This window comes from Sinocyclocheilus grahami, unplaced genomic scaffold (genome assembly GCF_001515645.1).
Source record: "Sinocyclocheilus grahami isolate Dianchi unplaced genomic scaffold, SAMN03320097.WGS_v1.1 scaffold259.1, whole genome shotgun sequence".
Taxonomy (NCBI): domain Eukaryota; kingdom Metazoa; phylum Chordata; class Actinopteri; order Cypriniformes; family Cyprinidae; genus Sinocyclocheilus; species Sinocyclocheilus grahami.
Window position 1 is genome coordinate 539037 of NW_015505438.1, and position 16573 is coordinate 555609.

The 16573-nt window shown below is 35.2% G+C and overlaps 1 protein-coding gene across 1 annotated transcript in view; it reads right to left on the bottom strand.

The window, feature by feature from the left end:
* The window catches only part of LOC107599021 (phosphatidylinositol 4-phosphate 5-kinase type-1 beta-like), a 46789-nt gene that overhangs the window by 22910 nt on the left and 7306 nt on the right, over positions 1–16573 (bottom strand). Inside the window, exons 2-5 of the mRNA XM_016290509.1 lie at positions 8492–8654; positions 8214–8282; positions 6805–6935; positions 3840–3957 (exon numbers count right to left, since the gene is read on the bottom strand). Of these exons, the coding sequence (XP_016145995.1) occupies positions 3840–3957; positions 6805–6935; positions 8214–8282 (318 nt within the window). The 5' untranslated portion in view covers positions 8492–8654. The remainder of the gene's footprint in view (positions 1–3839; positions 3958–6804; positions 6936–8213; positions 8283–8491; positions 8655–16573) is intronic.

Genomic DNA, 16573 nt, shown 5'->3' on the forward strand with positions numbered 1-16573 from the left:
TTGAGTCACTTCATGCAGATTTTTCTGGAAGTGTGTCCATAGTAAATGCAAATAAAAATGAACTCCCATTCACACTGCATGAAAAGAGTCAAATCTGGTCATATCTGGCCATGGTAAACTGCCGTGTAATTTCAGGTTTGCTGGCTGTATGTGGAAATTACCTGAGCCAAGTTACACAGAACAGTAAATTTCCAGAAATATCCATGTACACAGACATATACAGGAATCCGTGAAGTTTCATGGACGTATACAGCCGTATACATAACACTGCTGGTTGAGAGGAGTGGTGGCTGTCAGACCTTTCATATGTTAATGACCAGCATTAAAGGTGCTTATTGTGTTCCCAGGTGGAAGGAGGGGGTGGGCCAGGGAAGTTTCACAAAACAGCCTCAAATTAGGCTACGTCCACCCCAAGCCAGAGCTTTCCCTATCCAATCTTTTTTCCCCCTTGTCTCAAGAAATATCTGCGTAACCAAAACTAGCAAAGAGTATATATATATATAATTGTAAACTACATATAGACAAACAATACTTTCAAAAGATATCTCCCCTTATAAATATGTTATGTAAAAAGTGTGTCAAATAGCACTGGTTTCCAATATATCTAACTCTTCATAAATTATCCCCTCTACACAAACACATACACACACACACACACACACACACACACCCCACCACCGGCTAAGACATTTGTGTTTGACCTGATCTCAAGTCACACTTCTTGAAGACACCAACAGCTACAGACTGAAACATTTGTAAGCTTGCATTGTGTAAAACTAATATATTTAATGTCAAAACTATATTTATACTCTATATATATTATACTATTCTCTTTTCTACAGTATCCCACACACATGACTGGGTCAACTCATCTTCAGAGATTATAAATGGTAACATAAGTTCAGGAGGTTGTTGCAATGTTTTATCCATTTTTGTATTGTTTCACCTATCCAATTAAATATTTTCCTTTACTAAACGCATTTTATGTGTTTTAGGTATCCTGCAGGAATTATGATGAGGCTATGAGGAAGAAGTTTTCATAGTTTCACTCCGGAAAGGCCCAGCTGAAACACTCCATCAGCCAAAGAGAGACAACAGTACGTTTAGAAATTGACATGATGTAGCTTCTTAAATAGGCTATTAGCCTGTAAAGATTATTGTCAACATTATTGTTGTTTTGCAGTTGCTGGAGACAAGGTCAACCGAGGTAAACACAGAAAGAGCACTGCGGAGGACAGAAATGGTGGAGCTCAATGTAAGATACTGTTGTTGATGTGGATGCACACAGGATCCACAGTGAGGAATGGAGTCTGCTGGGACATTTCATTTCATGTGTTATTTACAGCATTTGTTTGAAATCTTTCATTCAAAGTAGATGGTGTATTTTTAAATGTTGTTTTCTGTTGAAATTGTTTTATGACTGTTTTTATGTTTTGGATACTATTTACTATTTCCCACTAATAAAGACAAACAATCAATCTGCCCACCTGGTCAGCAACCAATCACATCATTCACCTGTAAGGTTTTTGGGAGGGATGTATTCTAAATGTAACCAATAAAGTCATTATTCTGTAAGGGATTTGGTGGGATAAATAACAAGTTTACCAATGAAATTACTTTTTAGAAAAGTCTTTGTGTGCTCAGTGGCCCAATAGCTGTCTGGTTTAGGGGTGGGTTTAGTTTCAAATCAACCAATCCAGTTTAACATGAATGACCAAAAGGGGAGGGCACAGCGCCACGAAGGTGTGAACGCCCCCTTCATTTAGGGGATTACTTGCCATGTTATCAAATGGCTGTTGCACAGAAGAATACCTCAGTAACATACTGTACATCTGAATTGGTACATATCTGGCAGTATACGGACCCATGGTATTTCCGTGTCTAGTCAGTAATACTTCCAGATTTGTCCGAAAATCTGCGGTGTGTACAGGAGTTTACTGGTCCGTATACAGCTCTTCCTGCAGTGCTATGCAAAATGTAGAATGCAAAAATTTTTGCTTTTGAATGGTATTATGTAAACAGGTATTCCCTTGTCATTAGGGGCATCATAAAGCCCAGCATCTGCATTGCATTGCATATACTATAATTAAAATTTTTGTCTAAAGGCAGCGCACAATAGCTTCATAACAGGGGATGATACAATGCAGGTTCACAAATTACACAGGAAGACCAGACTATCAGGCACCTGGGAGCGATACCGCTCTGCTGGGCTAATTACAAGGCCATTAGATGTCAAAGTCAAAGTACAGAGGAGGCAATTAACAGCTCGACTGAGATCATACGCCTAATCAGCATCATCCACCCTGACTCACACACACGCAAACACGCAGATCAAACTGTACGAGAGCTGCAGAGATGCTGCAGAGGCACTGCAGTGGCTGCGAGTCAGACAGAGGCGGTGTTGCAGTGCAGGGAAATGTACACCTCCAACACCTCAATGTGGCAGGACACTACTTACATAGCGAGAACACATCAAACCAAACCGCTAATCCCTGCTGGGAATTTACAAATGAGGACGTCGATTCGAAGTTCCTGCCAGTCACAGTTGGCAAGGTGCAGCGGTGAAGTTCGTCAGGGGTCAGTAGTACTCTTGGTCAGTCTTACTGGCATCTGATGTAAGCAGCCACTGAACTTTAATTTACACAAAGATGCTTTGTTAGGGCTCAGGTGGAGGGAAATTTTAGGGAACTAGGCACATAATAGTCTTGGCATTAATAGGAACATGAAAACTGTGCTTAATCAGAGCCATAGCAGTTCATTAATGCATCTGGTTTGCATTTCCCATTCGCCACATCATTACTTTTCATAATATGATGATATTTCTGAGATAAACATTATTTTCAATTGACTTCATTTTATCTATTAACAATTTTTGGATTGCGAAAAGTTGGCGTTACGCATTAAAATAATACAGATGGTTGGAGGGGAGGTGTTTAAAGGCAAAAAGGATGTCATACAAAAAAAAAGTTGTTCAGAGGGTGAAATAAGTTATATTTTAATGAAAGAATACAAAGAACATTTTTCTTTCACCTTTCCATTTTTTTTCTTTGCAATGATATATCATGCAAAATAAGATGTTTTGAAACATGTTTTGAAAGAAGTCTCTTATGCTCAACGAGGCTGCATTTAATTGATCAAAAACACCTTAAAAACAGTAATATTGTGAAATATTATTACAATTTGAAATAACTGTTTTCTAGTTTATTATATATTAAAATGTAATTTATTTCTGTGATGCGAAGCAGAATTTTTAGCAGCCATTACTCCGATCTTCAGTGTCAAATGATCCTTCAAAAATCATTCTAATATGATGATTTGGTGCTCAAGAAACATGTATTATTATTATTATTATTATTATTATTATTATTATTATTAAAGGTAAAGACAACTGTGCTGGTGATGATTAATATTTTATTATTATTATTATTATTATTATTATTATTATTATTATTATTATTATTATTATTATTATTATTATTATTATTATTATTATTATTATTATTATTATTATTATTATTATTATTATTATTATTATTAAAGGTAAATACAACTGTGCTGCTTAATATTGTTGTGGAAACTGTGATACATTTTTTCAGGATTATTTGATGAATATAAAATTCAGGAACAGTATTTATGTGAAATTTGTAGTTCTTTTGTAACATTATGAATGTCTTTATTGTCACTTTTGGTCAATTTAATGTGCCCTTGCTGAATAACAATGAATTTCTTTTAATAAAAATCTAACTGACCCCATATTTTTGAACAGTAGTATTTCATGTTGACTAATAAAAAGTGAAGAGAGTGGCCAAAACCAATAGAAATCAAAAAGTATGTTTTACCAAGTAATCATCTGGCTTGATCCCGAACAGCTCCCGGAAGTAACGGAAAGCCAGTGGTGCGTACGTCTTGAAACGGAAGTCTGGATAATGGTGTGCTGGAGTCAGGTTGCTCCCCTCACTGCAAAAGTGAAAGTATTTGCTAAAGGTATCACACAAAAACAAAGCATATAAATGAATCAACTGTGTGTTGTTTTAATGATCGTCACATTCCCCAATACAAGAGGCTTCTGGGTAGAATCTGGGGTCTGTCTGTAAACATAATCCTGGGAGAGACCAGAAATTGTAAGAAACTGTTACCTAACCTAAATGCTTCTTTATGCCCAAGGAACAGAGAAACATTTGATCTTTCTGAGCCCCATTGAGTGCGTCCTTGTTGCAATGTGACCCAGCAGCAGTAAACACCAGAGGTAATCTTTTCCAGAGACACACAACAGTAACTAATGCCCGAGGACAAGGAGGTCCTAGTCTTTCTCTATTAACGGTTACACAAACTAAAGACCAGGGTCAGTCACATCAGTTACACATGATGAAATGTAAGCAAAAAAATAAATAAAAATCCAGTAACCCATTTTTTTCCTTTTTGCTATTATGAGGCAGGCCATTAGTATTTGGATTAACCCCGTTTTAATAATTCCTAAAAGTGTGACTTGAACGGGCCAGATGATGTCATAATCACTCAAAATACCGCTTTGAAACGATAAACAAAAAGCATTCGTGATCTCTCACAAGTGGGTTAATGAGTTGCTGTTTTTTTCAGGGCACTTGAATGAGTTCTGAGCATTAGCTGTTGCAGAATATGTCTCACTATTAAACGGTAATCCATGCCCATTCTGTAACCCAATCCAAAATTTACAACTGACCTCTGAATTGAAGCTTTTCTCTGTGAACTAAAACAATAGCAGACTGATGAGGGGCAGACGACTGACCTAACTCTGAAAAATGGGGCTTCTTATAGACATATGCGTAATTTTTTTTTGGTAATACAGTCTATGTAGCTTCTTACACAGTAGAGCATAATCTAGCAACACCAAGGTCATGGGTTCGTTTCCAAGGGAAAGCAAGAACTGATCAAATGTGTAGCTTGAATGCAATGTAAGTGGCTTTGGATAAAAGCATTCTGCCAAATGCATGAATGTAAATATGTTCAGAATAGCATATAGCAGTATATTTCTATTATTTCAGTAGTACAGGATGTGCCCGATTACCTTCTTTAGAAAAGCATGAATAATGACATTAAAATGAATAACAAAAGCTTCTGAGTAATAATAAAAAATATTATTATTAGACATCACATGTAAAATTACAATCTGATGTTATGTCAGAGTCAATAATATAAAAGACTATTTTGTTATTATGTATAATCCTACTAGCCTAATAAAATTATGTTTTTTTAGAAAATTGCTGCCATAATGTGAATCATGCACTTGTCATTTAATTTTATTAAATTGTCATTCCAAGTGCATCTAAAGCATGTAAGAATACATACTAGCCTACATCTGTTATGCATATGCAATTTTTTTAAAAGAAATTAATAGTTTTACTCAGCATGGATGCATTAAATTTCTCAAAAGTGACAGTAAAGACATTTATAATTTTCTACATGTTCTTTTGAACTTTCTATTAATAAAAAAAATCCTAAAAAAATGCATTAAAGTTTCCAGAAGAATATAAAGCAGCACAACTTTTTTCATCATTGATAATAATAATAATAAATGTTTCTTGAGCAGCAAATCGGCACATTTGAATTTTTTTCTTAAGGATCATGTGAAACTGAAGGCTGGAGTAATGATGCTGATAAAGAAATTAATAGTTTTACTCAGCATGGATGCATTAAATTTCTCAAAAGTGACAGTAAAGACATTTATAATTTTCTACATGTTCTTTTGAACTTTCTATTAATAAAAAAATCCTAAAAAAATGCATTAAAGTTTCCAGAAGAATATAAAGCAGCACAACTTTTTTCATCATTGATAATAATAATAATAAATGTTTCTTGAGCAGCAAATCGGCACATTTGAATTTTTTTCTTAAGGATCATGTGAAACTGAAGGCTGGAGTAATGATGCTGAAAATTCAGCTTTGCATCACAGTAATAAGTTACATTTTAAAATAGAAAACGGTTATTTTCAACTGTAATAATATTTCACAGTTGTACTGTTTTACTGTAATTGTGATCAAATAAAAGCAGCTTTGGTGAGCATTTTCAAAAACATAAAATCTTACCAACCCCAAACTTTTAAACAGTGTTGTATGAACTGGGTATGAAGTATATGTGCTTTAAGGAAATTATTAATTTACCTCTTTGAACTTACTGTAAGTCATGCCCACTTTCACTTCAAGCCAAATGCAAATACGAATACAAATAATTTTCGTCATACCCAATATAAATACAGATAATGGCTTTGCTGCACATCCCTAGTATGCAGTAAGTACAGTATGCAAAATTTCCTTCAAACGCTGCATAATACTTCAGTATTTTTGAAATAGCAAGCATCACAAAGTACACACAGTAACTAGTAATCCATCTCCAACACAGCCACAGACTGTCAAATTGGTCCAAACTGAGGACGAGCACATGCAACTGGAGGGCAATCCCTAGTGGGAGAATCAAACTCTATAAATAAGGAAGTCAGGCTTGTGGATCAGTGTCGTCCCTTTGAATCTTGTATAAACTCTCTGCTCACTCTAAAGAGCCTTTTGGGAATCATTTGCGCGAGAATCAACTGTGTAGGATGTAGCATGAGCTCAAGCTTCTAGTTCTCATGATACACTGCATTTTGTGTGTGACTGATCACTGCAAGATGCCCTGATGTTAAGATTTCCTTGTTTGAGAAGAAACGAAGAGCAGATGACCCAAACTAAATGCAATGGGTGAGAATTTGTGAAAAAATGTCCTCATTCCAGACCACTCTAACAATAACATGCACAGGCAGTTAATGTCTGCATCACTGTCCTCTGTTCATACCTGGGTAAAAACACACTCTCCACCACATAGAAGTCCTGCATGAGCACATCTCGGTCAGGTTTTGAGGTCAGATTCCCCACGGTGTAACCAATGCCAAGCTGGATAGCTCCTTTTAGGGCAGATGAAGTAGTCTGTAACAATACCGGAAATACAATGCAAAACAAATTAATATACTTGAGTAATTTCAAAACCTGCTCTTATGTGGGATTATTGAGGTCATTTTTTAGACGTGCAACACTAAACTCGCCTCCTAAATCTCCTTTGGTTAAACAAATGACATTTGTGGGTCAAAACTCTTGAGCGAGGTTCACTGGAAATATTAGATCAGCATTATCATGAAAAATTACTGTAGGCTACAAGTGTGTAGTGTCTGCCAACACCGTAAAATCCTGGAATTGATAGGCCTCTGTTGATACCAGCATTTAGGAGGGTGGACATTATCAACATAACTGCACTCATCACTGGAGAAACTGAAAATAAGGTGACTGGAAAAAAGTAGCTCATTCTTCACTGAACAGAGTTGTTGGCGGACAATTTGTTGATCATTTTCTGTTTTATCAACATTCAGGGACACTCTCATGTAATAACTGCTGTACATAGTCATGGAATCAGAGGTCCCGCTTTAGAAAATTCATTGACAAGTGAGCAAAGTTTTTTTTGTTTTGTTATTTGTGTATGTCTATGTATGTACTTTGTTTACAGTTTTACTATTATTTTATGTAATTTGGTATATTTAGTTTATTTCCTGGTCTATATTATATCTAACAAAAAATAAATAAATATATATATATATATATATATATACAAAAAAAAATCAATTAAATTTGAGATTTTAATTAAATTGAAAGTCCTTGCATTTTTTTTTCTTCTAATTTTCTAATTTAATGGCAATGGATTAGATCTAGTTCAATCATGACAACTCTCGGAAGATTTTAGACATACTGCTGCTGCACAAATAGCATATAAAATAACCCATAGCAGATCTATACAGGTGGAGCTGGGGAAGGTGGAGGGTTTTCAGAGAACTCTGAAAGCGCGCTGCAGGAATCTCAAGTGAATGCTAGCCAGCCATTTAAATGCAAGGTAGTAAGCTCATTGGCTGCATATGCAGCATGAACCAATCAGCTTGTGCCAAGTCGTTTAACTCTCTGAATATCATCGGTTAAGTTAACAACCAGTCGTCTGCGCCATCTAGAGTTTCATGACTGAACTATATATTTATACTGATATAAAAAGCAACTGTGGCTAATATTTATATATAAATCAAACGTTAAAAATGTATACACATAAACACATGAAACACAAAGCTAGAAAATGACACAAAAACTGTGCTTTTTAAATACAAAAAGGTCATATTTTATAATAATGTTATGGTAGATATAAAGAAAATATGAATAAAAACAATTTACCTTTTTGTATGTTTTCTCTCTACTATTATTGCTAGACCCGCTGACTCCGTTCTCATTGGCTGATGACATCTGAAGCAATAAAGAGTTAAAAGTTAGGCTAGTCTAACTCACAACCATAAGCCGAGCATACGTAAATAATATCCTCAGGCTCTGTCCAGCTGTATACCATCAGATTTGCTGATACAGACCACATGATATCCTGCCAGAGTAATTGAGTGGCTTGTAAATGCAGAAAATGTGTGGCTTTGCTAATAAAATATGATGCAATTAGGGTTTACCTTGTTTTAAACTCTGAACACAAGTGTTGGTCTGCTGTTCAGCGCTCCTGCATGGCTCAGTCATGTGGACTGGATGGAAAGAAGAGGTCAGGGTCAGAATGGATGTTCTTCCTGTCAGCCAGAGCATAGGAAGGGGTATGTCCTAGTTAGTGTGTGGCAGTGGCTGAAAAACCAAACAATTTACAAGATGTATGGGTGAATCACGAAAATCTGTCATGAACATGTCAAGGTTATATTTCAACCCAAAATCTGAAGAAAGACCTTTTATTTTGACCATTAAGATTTTGTGTACTGTTAAATCATTTTTTAGTTGTTTTATTCATTTGTTTATGTAAATATTGTTATGTCAATTTGTATTTTATTATTTTTATAGATTAATATCAATGCATACTTTTGATATTATTAAAGGAATTAATTACATTTTAAAATGTAAACTTTACAATATATAAAAAACAGTTGTTTTGTTATTGTGTTATTGTATTTTTGTATTGTATTGTAGTAATATTTTATAGTGTTACTGTTTTTGCTGTATTTTTGTAAATGTATTCTTGGTGAGCATAAGAGACTTCTTTCAAGAATATTTTAAAGTCTAACCGACGCCAGACTTTTGAACAGTAGTGTACTTTAAAGCTTTTTATTTTACAATATTTTCTTCAAAATATGAAAAATATTTTAATTTATATTTTAATAATATTTTAATTTTCAAACATATATTTGGAATGTTTTTGAATAACAAAATATATATTTTTTTTACATTTTTAATTTTCAAATGTGCATTATTGGTTGACTAAGCACAAATGACAGAGAGAAGAGAGAACTAAAACTTAAATTTTTGCAGTTTGTTTGTAAAGCTAGTGATGCATAAACCACACTTCAATTTTAATGAATGATCGATTTCGGGTATTCTCATTGAGACAATGCAGAATTGTTTTAAATTGATCTTGTGACCACCTAAGTGTGTGTTTGCATCCACAGCACTGAATAAACGGTGCATCGTAAAGTCAGCAGACAGAGTGCAGGGCCTCACAGTCTGTGTAAATGACAAATAATGGCCTTTCAGACTGTCTGCATAAACAAACTGCAAGCCCTTATTCAGAGTCAAGAGCAGCCTGTGACTCGAAAACGTTCGTGCCATTCGCTCTGTGCCAGCACATTGATATCGGTGAGGCTGCAGAGGGGTAAAACACAGCAAAAGTGTGGATGTTTGCTCCTGATAACCAGCTGCTGTCTGAGGAGCGTCTAACACCTGCGTGTCAGTTTGCCGTAAGACTGCTATCCAGATCTATTACACAATCCACTGTGAGCAAAACAAGCCAGTGGCAACTTTCTTCTTGAGTCATTAACCACAATACTGTCATTAATTATACGTCAGCACTGAAGAACAATCAAAACAAAGCTTAGACAATATTACACTTAGAAAAGGGCACATCGTACGTCACAACATTTACTTATGGATCAGTGTTTAAATATACGTTTGATCATTAGCCAGGTACATCATGGAACATTAAGGTCAAATAACGCAATATGACACAAGAGGCCATGCATTAGAGCGATTTTACCATAGTTAAGGGGTGTAAAATGATTGCTTTAGGGATTTTATAAAATGCAAATGCAAAAGTCACCAATATTTAATAAAAAAGTAACATTTATTATAACAATCAAGTTGTTTACGGTTTCTAAGCAAGCAATTTGGCACATTAATTTGTATTTTTTTAAATCACATAGATTCAAAACTATCTGATATATAATTCATATCTATATAATTAATATAAATAAAATAATACATTTTTACATATATCGTGGGTCAACTAACATTCAAAAGTTAACTTTTATGCTCATCAAGGCTTCATTTATTTGACCTATAATACAGTAAAACTAATATTATGCAATATTTTTACTATTTAAAATAGCTGATTTCTATGTAAATATATTTTAAGATGATGAATTTTTCAGCATCATTACTCCACTCTTCAGTGTCACAAATAAAAACAGTTTATAACATTATAAATGTCTTCACTGTCACTTTTGATCAATTTAATGCGTCCTCCTTGCTAAATAAAAGTATTCATTTTAATATTCTTAAAAAGAATCCTACTGACCCCAAACTTTTGAACAGATGTGTGTCTTTATAAATATACATGACTAACTGCTATTATGATAAAGCCAAACCATTATAAGCAGTGTCAATATACAGTAAGATGATTTATGGATACAAGAGTCAATATTTAACTGTCTGATAAATGAATGACCAAACATCAGTTTTAGTTAGCAAAGCAACTTATGCAAGTTACAGTAACGTCTTCCTGAACTGGAGGCCCCGGTCATCATATTCCCTTGTAATATAAACCTAAAGTTTAACATACTGCATATGACGTTCTTCTATAATCCAGTTAAGAACAATAGTCGCATTGTAAGAAGCACAAACAAATGATGTTGCACTGACAGTGGAAAAGACATGGATCGTGAAGTGCTCTCGAGGCAAGTGCCCTTTAAAGGTATTAAAGATATGTGAGCATGTGCCAGACATTAAGAGGACAGAGAACAGAAAAACACTTATGATTCCATCACCATAACACTTTAAAAACTTGTCCTCACTCTCTCTATCTATCTCTTCTTTCTCTTTGTGGTTGCTATGAGTACAGGTTCAGTGCTTGTAAACAGTGGCCACTTCCACCGTAGGCAATGAGGGGCACATGTACCCCTGATTATTCCAACTGATTTGAATGGTACAATTAATAAACTTAATTAGTTTGGCATACTAATTGGGGAGGATCTTAGCATTTGTGAGGTCAGAATCTCAAAGCCTTTAGTGGCATCAACCGTTCATGTTTTTAATGGAATGGCAAACATGGGAGCACATTTGGAGAAATTCGGCATTTCATCACTTGCTCACCAATGGATCCACTGCAGTGAATGGGTGCCATCAAAATGAGAGTCCAAACAGCTGATAAAAACATCACAATAATCCACAAGTAATCCACATGACTCCAGTCCACCAACATGCTTGTTTAGAACTGTTTTGGACTGTTTCCAGTTGTAAAGGTGATTGATCTGTGCATATTTCTCTCCTAATTCAGACAATATGGCTTTATCACCAGAGAAGCAATATTACAGATTATGAACTTGTATTTTAGCTAGAATCAATAGCTTGATGTTATACGCGTTTTAATGATGGATTTGTTCATTACAAACATGCAGTCGTGTGGATTACTGTAAAGTTTTTATCAGCTGTTTGGAGTCTCTTTGTGATGGCACCCATTCACTGCAGAGGATCCATTGGTGAGCAAGTGATATCTATTACTTTGACGTCTATAGTACTATATTATAGTAATTATTTTATATCTTTAGATTTGACACATTATTGAAGAATATTTTAAAGTCTAACCGACGCCAGACTTTTGAACAGTAGTGTACTTTAAAGCTTTTTATTTTACAATATTTTCTTCAAAATATGAAAAATATTTTAATTTATATTTTAATAATATTTTAATTTTCAAACATATATTTGGAATGTTTTTGAATAACAAAATATATATATTTTTTACATTTTTAATTTTCAAATGTGCATTATTGGTTGACTAAGCTCAAATGACAGAGAGAAGAGAGAACTAAAACTTAAATTTTTGCAGTTTGTTTGTAAAGCTAGTGATGCATAAACCACACTTCAATTTTAATGAATGATCGATTTCGGGTATTCTCATTGAGACAATGCAGAATTGTTTTAAATTGATCTTGTGACCACCTAAGTGTGTGTTTGCATCCACAGCACTGAATAAATGGTGCATCGTAAAGTCAGCAGACAGAGTGCAGGGCCTCACAGTCTGTGTAAATGACAAATAATGGCCTTTACTTTGACGTCTATAGTACTATATTATAGTAATTATTTTATATCTTTAGATTTGACACATTATATGTAAGCAATGTTACCCAAGAGAAAAATAATAATAGTTTAGTTTACTAATAGTTTACTATAAGCATGCCCTCATTATGCAGAAAAAAAACAAACGGTTTTGCCTAAATGCATGTTTATTCTCAATTTCCCCTCCCAAATGTTGTACAATGTGCAGTTATGCGAATTCTGATTAAATGTTATTTTGAAGTGAAAACCTAACTTTTAACTTCATAAAATAATTATTTATGAGTGAGAGGGTCAAAATTCCAGTCCATGAGAACTGGATTAGGAGCATATCCAACAAGCCACATGCTTCACAGATGCACCCTTTGTTCTGACTGGAGGTTCTTTCTTCACTTCGCTAATTGGATACAATGACGATCATTACATAACTGCCTTAGTGTACTGTGTGAATGTTTCCCGATATGATGTTATTAAAGGCATTTTAGAGAAATTAGTTGAAGTTGGACAATATGCACAACTTCACATGAGAACAATGAAACTGTAAATACTAATTATTGCTGTACAGATACAGTCAGTGAGGAGACACAGCCCAACCGCTGGGCAGATCAAATCCTGGTTACCAGATGTAGAAAACTAAGAGAAATATCCAATAAAGACTTGGCTATTTTTTATAAAAAGTCCAGATTTTTGCCCTTAAAATAAGCAGGCAAAGTCTTCAGGATTACTAGAAACTTCCATGCAAGTGTGTTTGGGGCAGGTTTGAGCTAAACTCTGCAGGACATTGGCCCTCCAGAAGCAGGATTGAAAACTCTAGCATTAAGGGGATCCTCTCTGTCATTTTCAGTCCTCTCAGCAAAAAAACAAACAATTATTTGGTGGCGTTGTGGAGCTTATCTTAAGGCCTATGAGGAGCAGCAGTGTAGTGTCAGAAGGAAGAAGTGTGAGATAAAGAAAGGGAGCAATGAGTAAACGGAAGGGACGACATTCAGGCTACACTTCTATTTACTATTCCGGGCGAGTTCAGCTCAGCATGAGCACAGCAATGTGAGCCAGGTGATCAAGCAGACCAACTGCTGAAAGACTTGACTCATAGCAAGGGCAGAGCGATTAACCGTGGAAGTCAAAGGAGAGAAACGAGAAGAAAAAAGAAACAGCTTGAGAGAGAGGCCACAAATATACTTTTTGCAAGTATTAACGTAAGGGTCGCAGTACTCGAGGGGGCAGTACAGTTACCTTCTCTGTGCTATCCAACCAAAAGTGGTACACTGTGTTCTCCTAATTAGGTTTGGGAACAAAGAACCATTTAATATTTTTTAACAACACTTCAGCCAATGCATACTAGTAAAATACTCTGAAAGGTTTTCCAGCGACAGCGTCGTAACATCAGTACTAAATCCACAGTGCAACCACTGAAGTACTGACTTGATCATAGTTGTTTCTAGTGAATCAAAAACATACAATGCAACCAATATAGTCCGATTCTCCAAAGAATGACTCTATTTTAAGTGAATCAAACACATGCAGCATATTCAGTGTAGTCTGTTTCTAAAACAAATTACACTTAATTGGTTCTTTTTAGTGAATCAGACACATGCAGCACATCCTGTGTAGTCCGATTCTTGAATGAATGACTGTTATGAAATAATTCTTTTTAGTGAATCAAACACATACACAGAGTCCTCTGTAGTCCAAATCTCCAACTAATGACACTTATGAATCATTTTTAGTGAATAAAAAACATACTGAGCATTTAAGAAAGAGTTACTCATGTGAACTGGTTCTTTTAAGGTGAATCAAGCACATACAGCACATCCAGTGTACTTAAATTCCAAAACAAATGATTCTTTTGATTCCATTCTTTTTGGTGAATTAAACACACACAGACACAACTTTCCTATAAAAACAATTATGCAAATAAAAAGCGCCCCTTGCAGGAACACGTATGTGTTATGTATTTATCTAACTATTTTTGTATGCTATGTACTTGCATATAGTAAGCCTATTTTTCTGACTAAAATATACAGAAAAAGATGAAATTCCTCTGCAGAATTACAAATATTTAAAAAGAATAATAATAAAAAGAAAATCAATTCACTCTTCAGGTACAAAACACAAATGTTTTGAAAGTCAATGAGCCATAACTGAAAGATATGAAAGGTAGATGTCTACCAGGCACATAATAAGCCTCTTTATGCACTTTTATCACACTGCTATCTGATAATGGTGTACCCAGTATGGAGTTGGACCCGCTGTTCCACTCTCACTCTGGCTGAGGTCCAGCTCTGTGATAAGAAAACCATTATACACTTCCCTTTACTGTGCCTGTTAAGTCATTGCATGTTGCAGACAGGAAGTTGTGAAGTAGCCATGGAATTAAATGACCTCTGTAATACTTGAATCAGCACATACGGTCATAACTATTCCATGAAATCTTCAGGAGTAGTCAGCAAACTACCTTTCAAAATTTTGGGGGTCAGTATTTTATTTTTGGGAGAAATTAATACTTTTAATTAGCGAGGACACATGGATCAGAAGTGACAGTAATACATTATAATGTTACAAAATATTCTATTTCAAACAAATGCTATTTTTCTGAACTGTGCATTAATTGAAGAATCCTAAAAAATAAAAGTCTCTTGAGCGCAAAATAAGCATATTAGAATGATCTCTGAAAGATCAAGTGACACTGAAGACTGGAATAATGGCGCTGAAAATTCAGCTTTGCAACACAGGAATAAATTTCATTTTGAAATATATGAAATAAAAAACAGTTATTTAAATGTATAAAAATATTTCACAATATTACTGTTTTTACTGTTTTTTTAATCAAATAAATTCAGCCCTGATGAGCATAAGAGACTTCTCAAAAATATTACCAACCCCAAACATTTAAATGAATAAGATAATTTCACAGTAATGGAATCAGATTTAATTATCAAAATAGAACATGCACTTTGACCTGAATAAAATAATAATAATCGAAACTGATTACATTTATTGTTTGTTAAAACAATTCGTCAAGATGTAGTTGAAAGGTCAACATGATGTAAATTCTCAGGAGGGATTTCAAGTAAATAATGTTGGTCATAATCCAGCTGCTGATGTAGGTCAACATTAAACACTTCAGGTGTGCATAACTTCCATTGCATATGACATATTGAAAACATTTCCAAGTTCTCTGAGGTTGTTGCGGGGACATTTGCTTATAGAAAGGCATATGGTATATGAGATGTTTGAACCTGATCATAAGACTCATGGCATGGTAACTAAAACAAACGGCCCTGTCAAAAAGCCCCATCCACGCAGGGGACATATAATAATACAATAAGAGCCTTTCCAGGAGCCTGTTGTTGCCTGCTGGGGACACGTTGCCATTGGAGGCAATTGATGCTTTTTTGGAAAATCAAAAGAACAGGATATGCATGTCTAGATTCCATTGTTATTATGAAACCAGTGAGATCAACAACATCACCTGCAGTTCCGTTCGTCTCTCCCCCACAGTGCAATTAACACGCACTGCTCTCTGACATTTAAAGGGGTCATATGACGTTGCTAAAAAGAACATTATTTTGTGTATTTGGTGTAATGAAATGTGTTTATGCAGTTTAAGGTTCAAAATACACATTATTTTCCACATACTGTACATTATTGTTTCTCCTCTATGTCCCGCCTTTCTGAAACGCGTCGATTTTTACAAAGCTCATCGTTCTGAAAAGCAAGGTGTGCTCTGATTGGCCAGCTATCCAGTGCGTTGTGATTGGCTGAATTCCTCAAGCGTGTGACGGAAATGTTACGCCCCTTACCATATTGGGATGATGCCCTGTCCGGCCGGAGCGACGAGACAAAAATATTAAAACCCAATATAAACGAGGCATTTGTTGCATCCAGTGGGGACGGATTATAATGGCATATACTGTCTTTTTACGTGTTGCATCGCACCGCGCAAGCATAAAACCATGTCTGCATTTGTGATCGGAGAAATGCCAAACAACAAGCGCTACTCTACACTGCTCAAAACTCGCGTTTGAATCATCAGTGGCAAATTCTTTAAATATAAAAAACGTACTTACAATCTGTGAGTCAGAACAGCCAGCATTGTAGGCTACTCTACCAGGATCAGGAAAAAGTCCTCCATAAAATGTGCTGCACACATCTGAATATTTGGGTTGTACTGTTCTGGAACAGTGTTGTAAATACAACTTAACCACTGATTTCTAGTCGTGTCC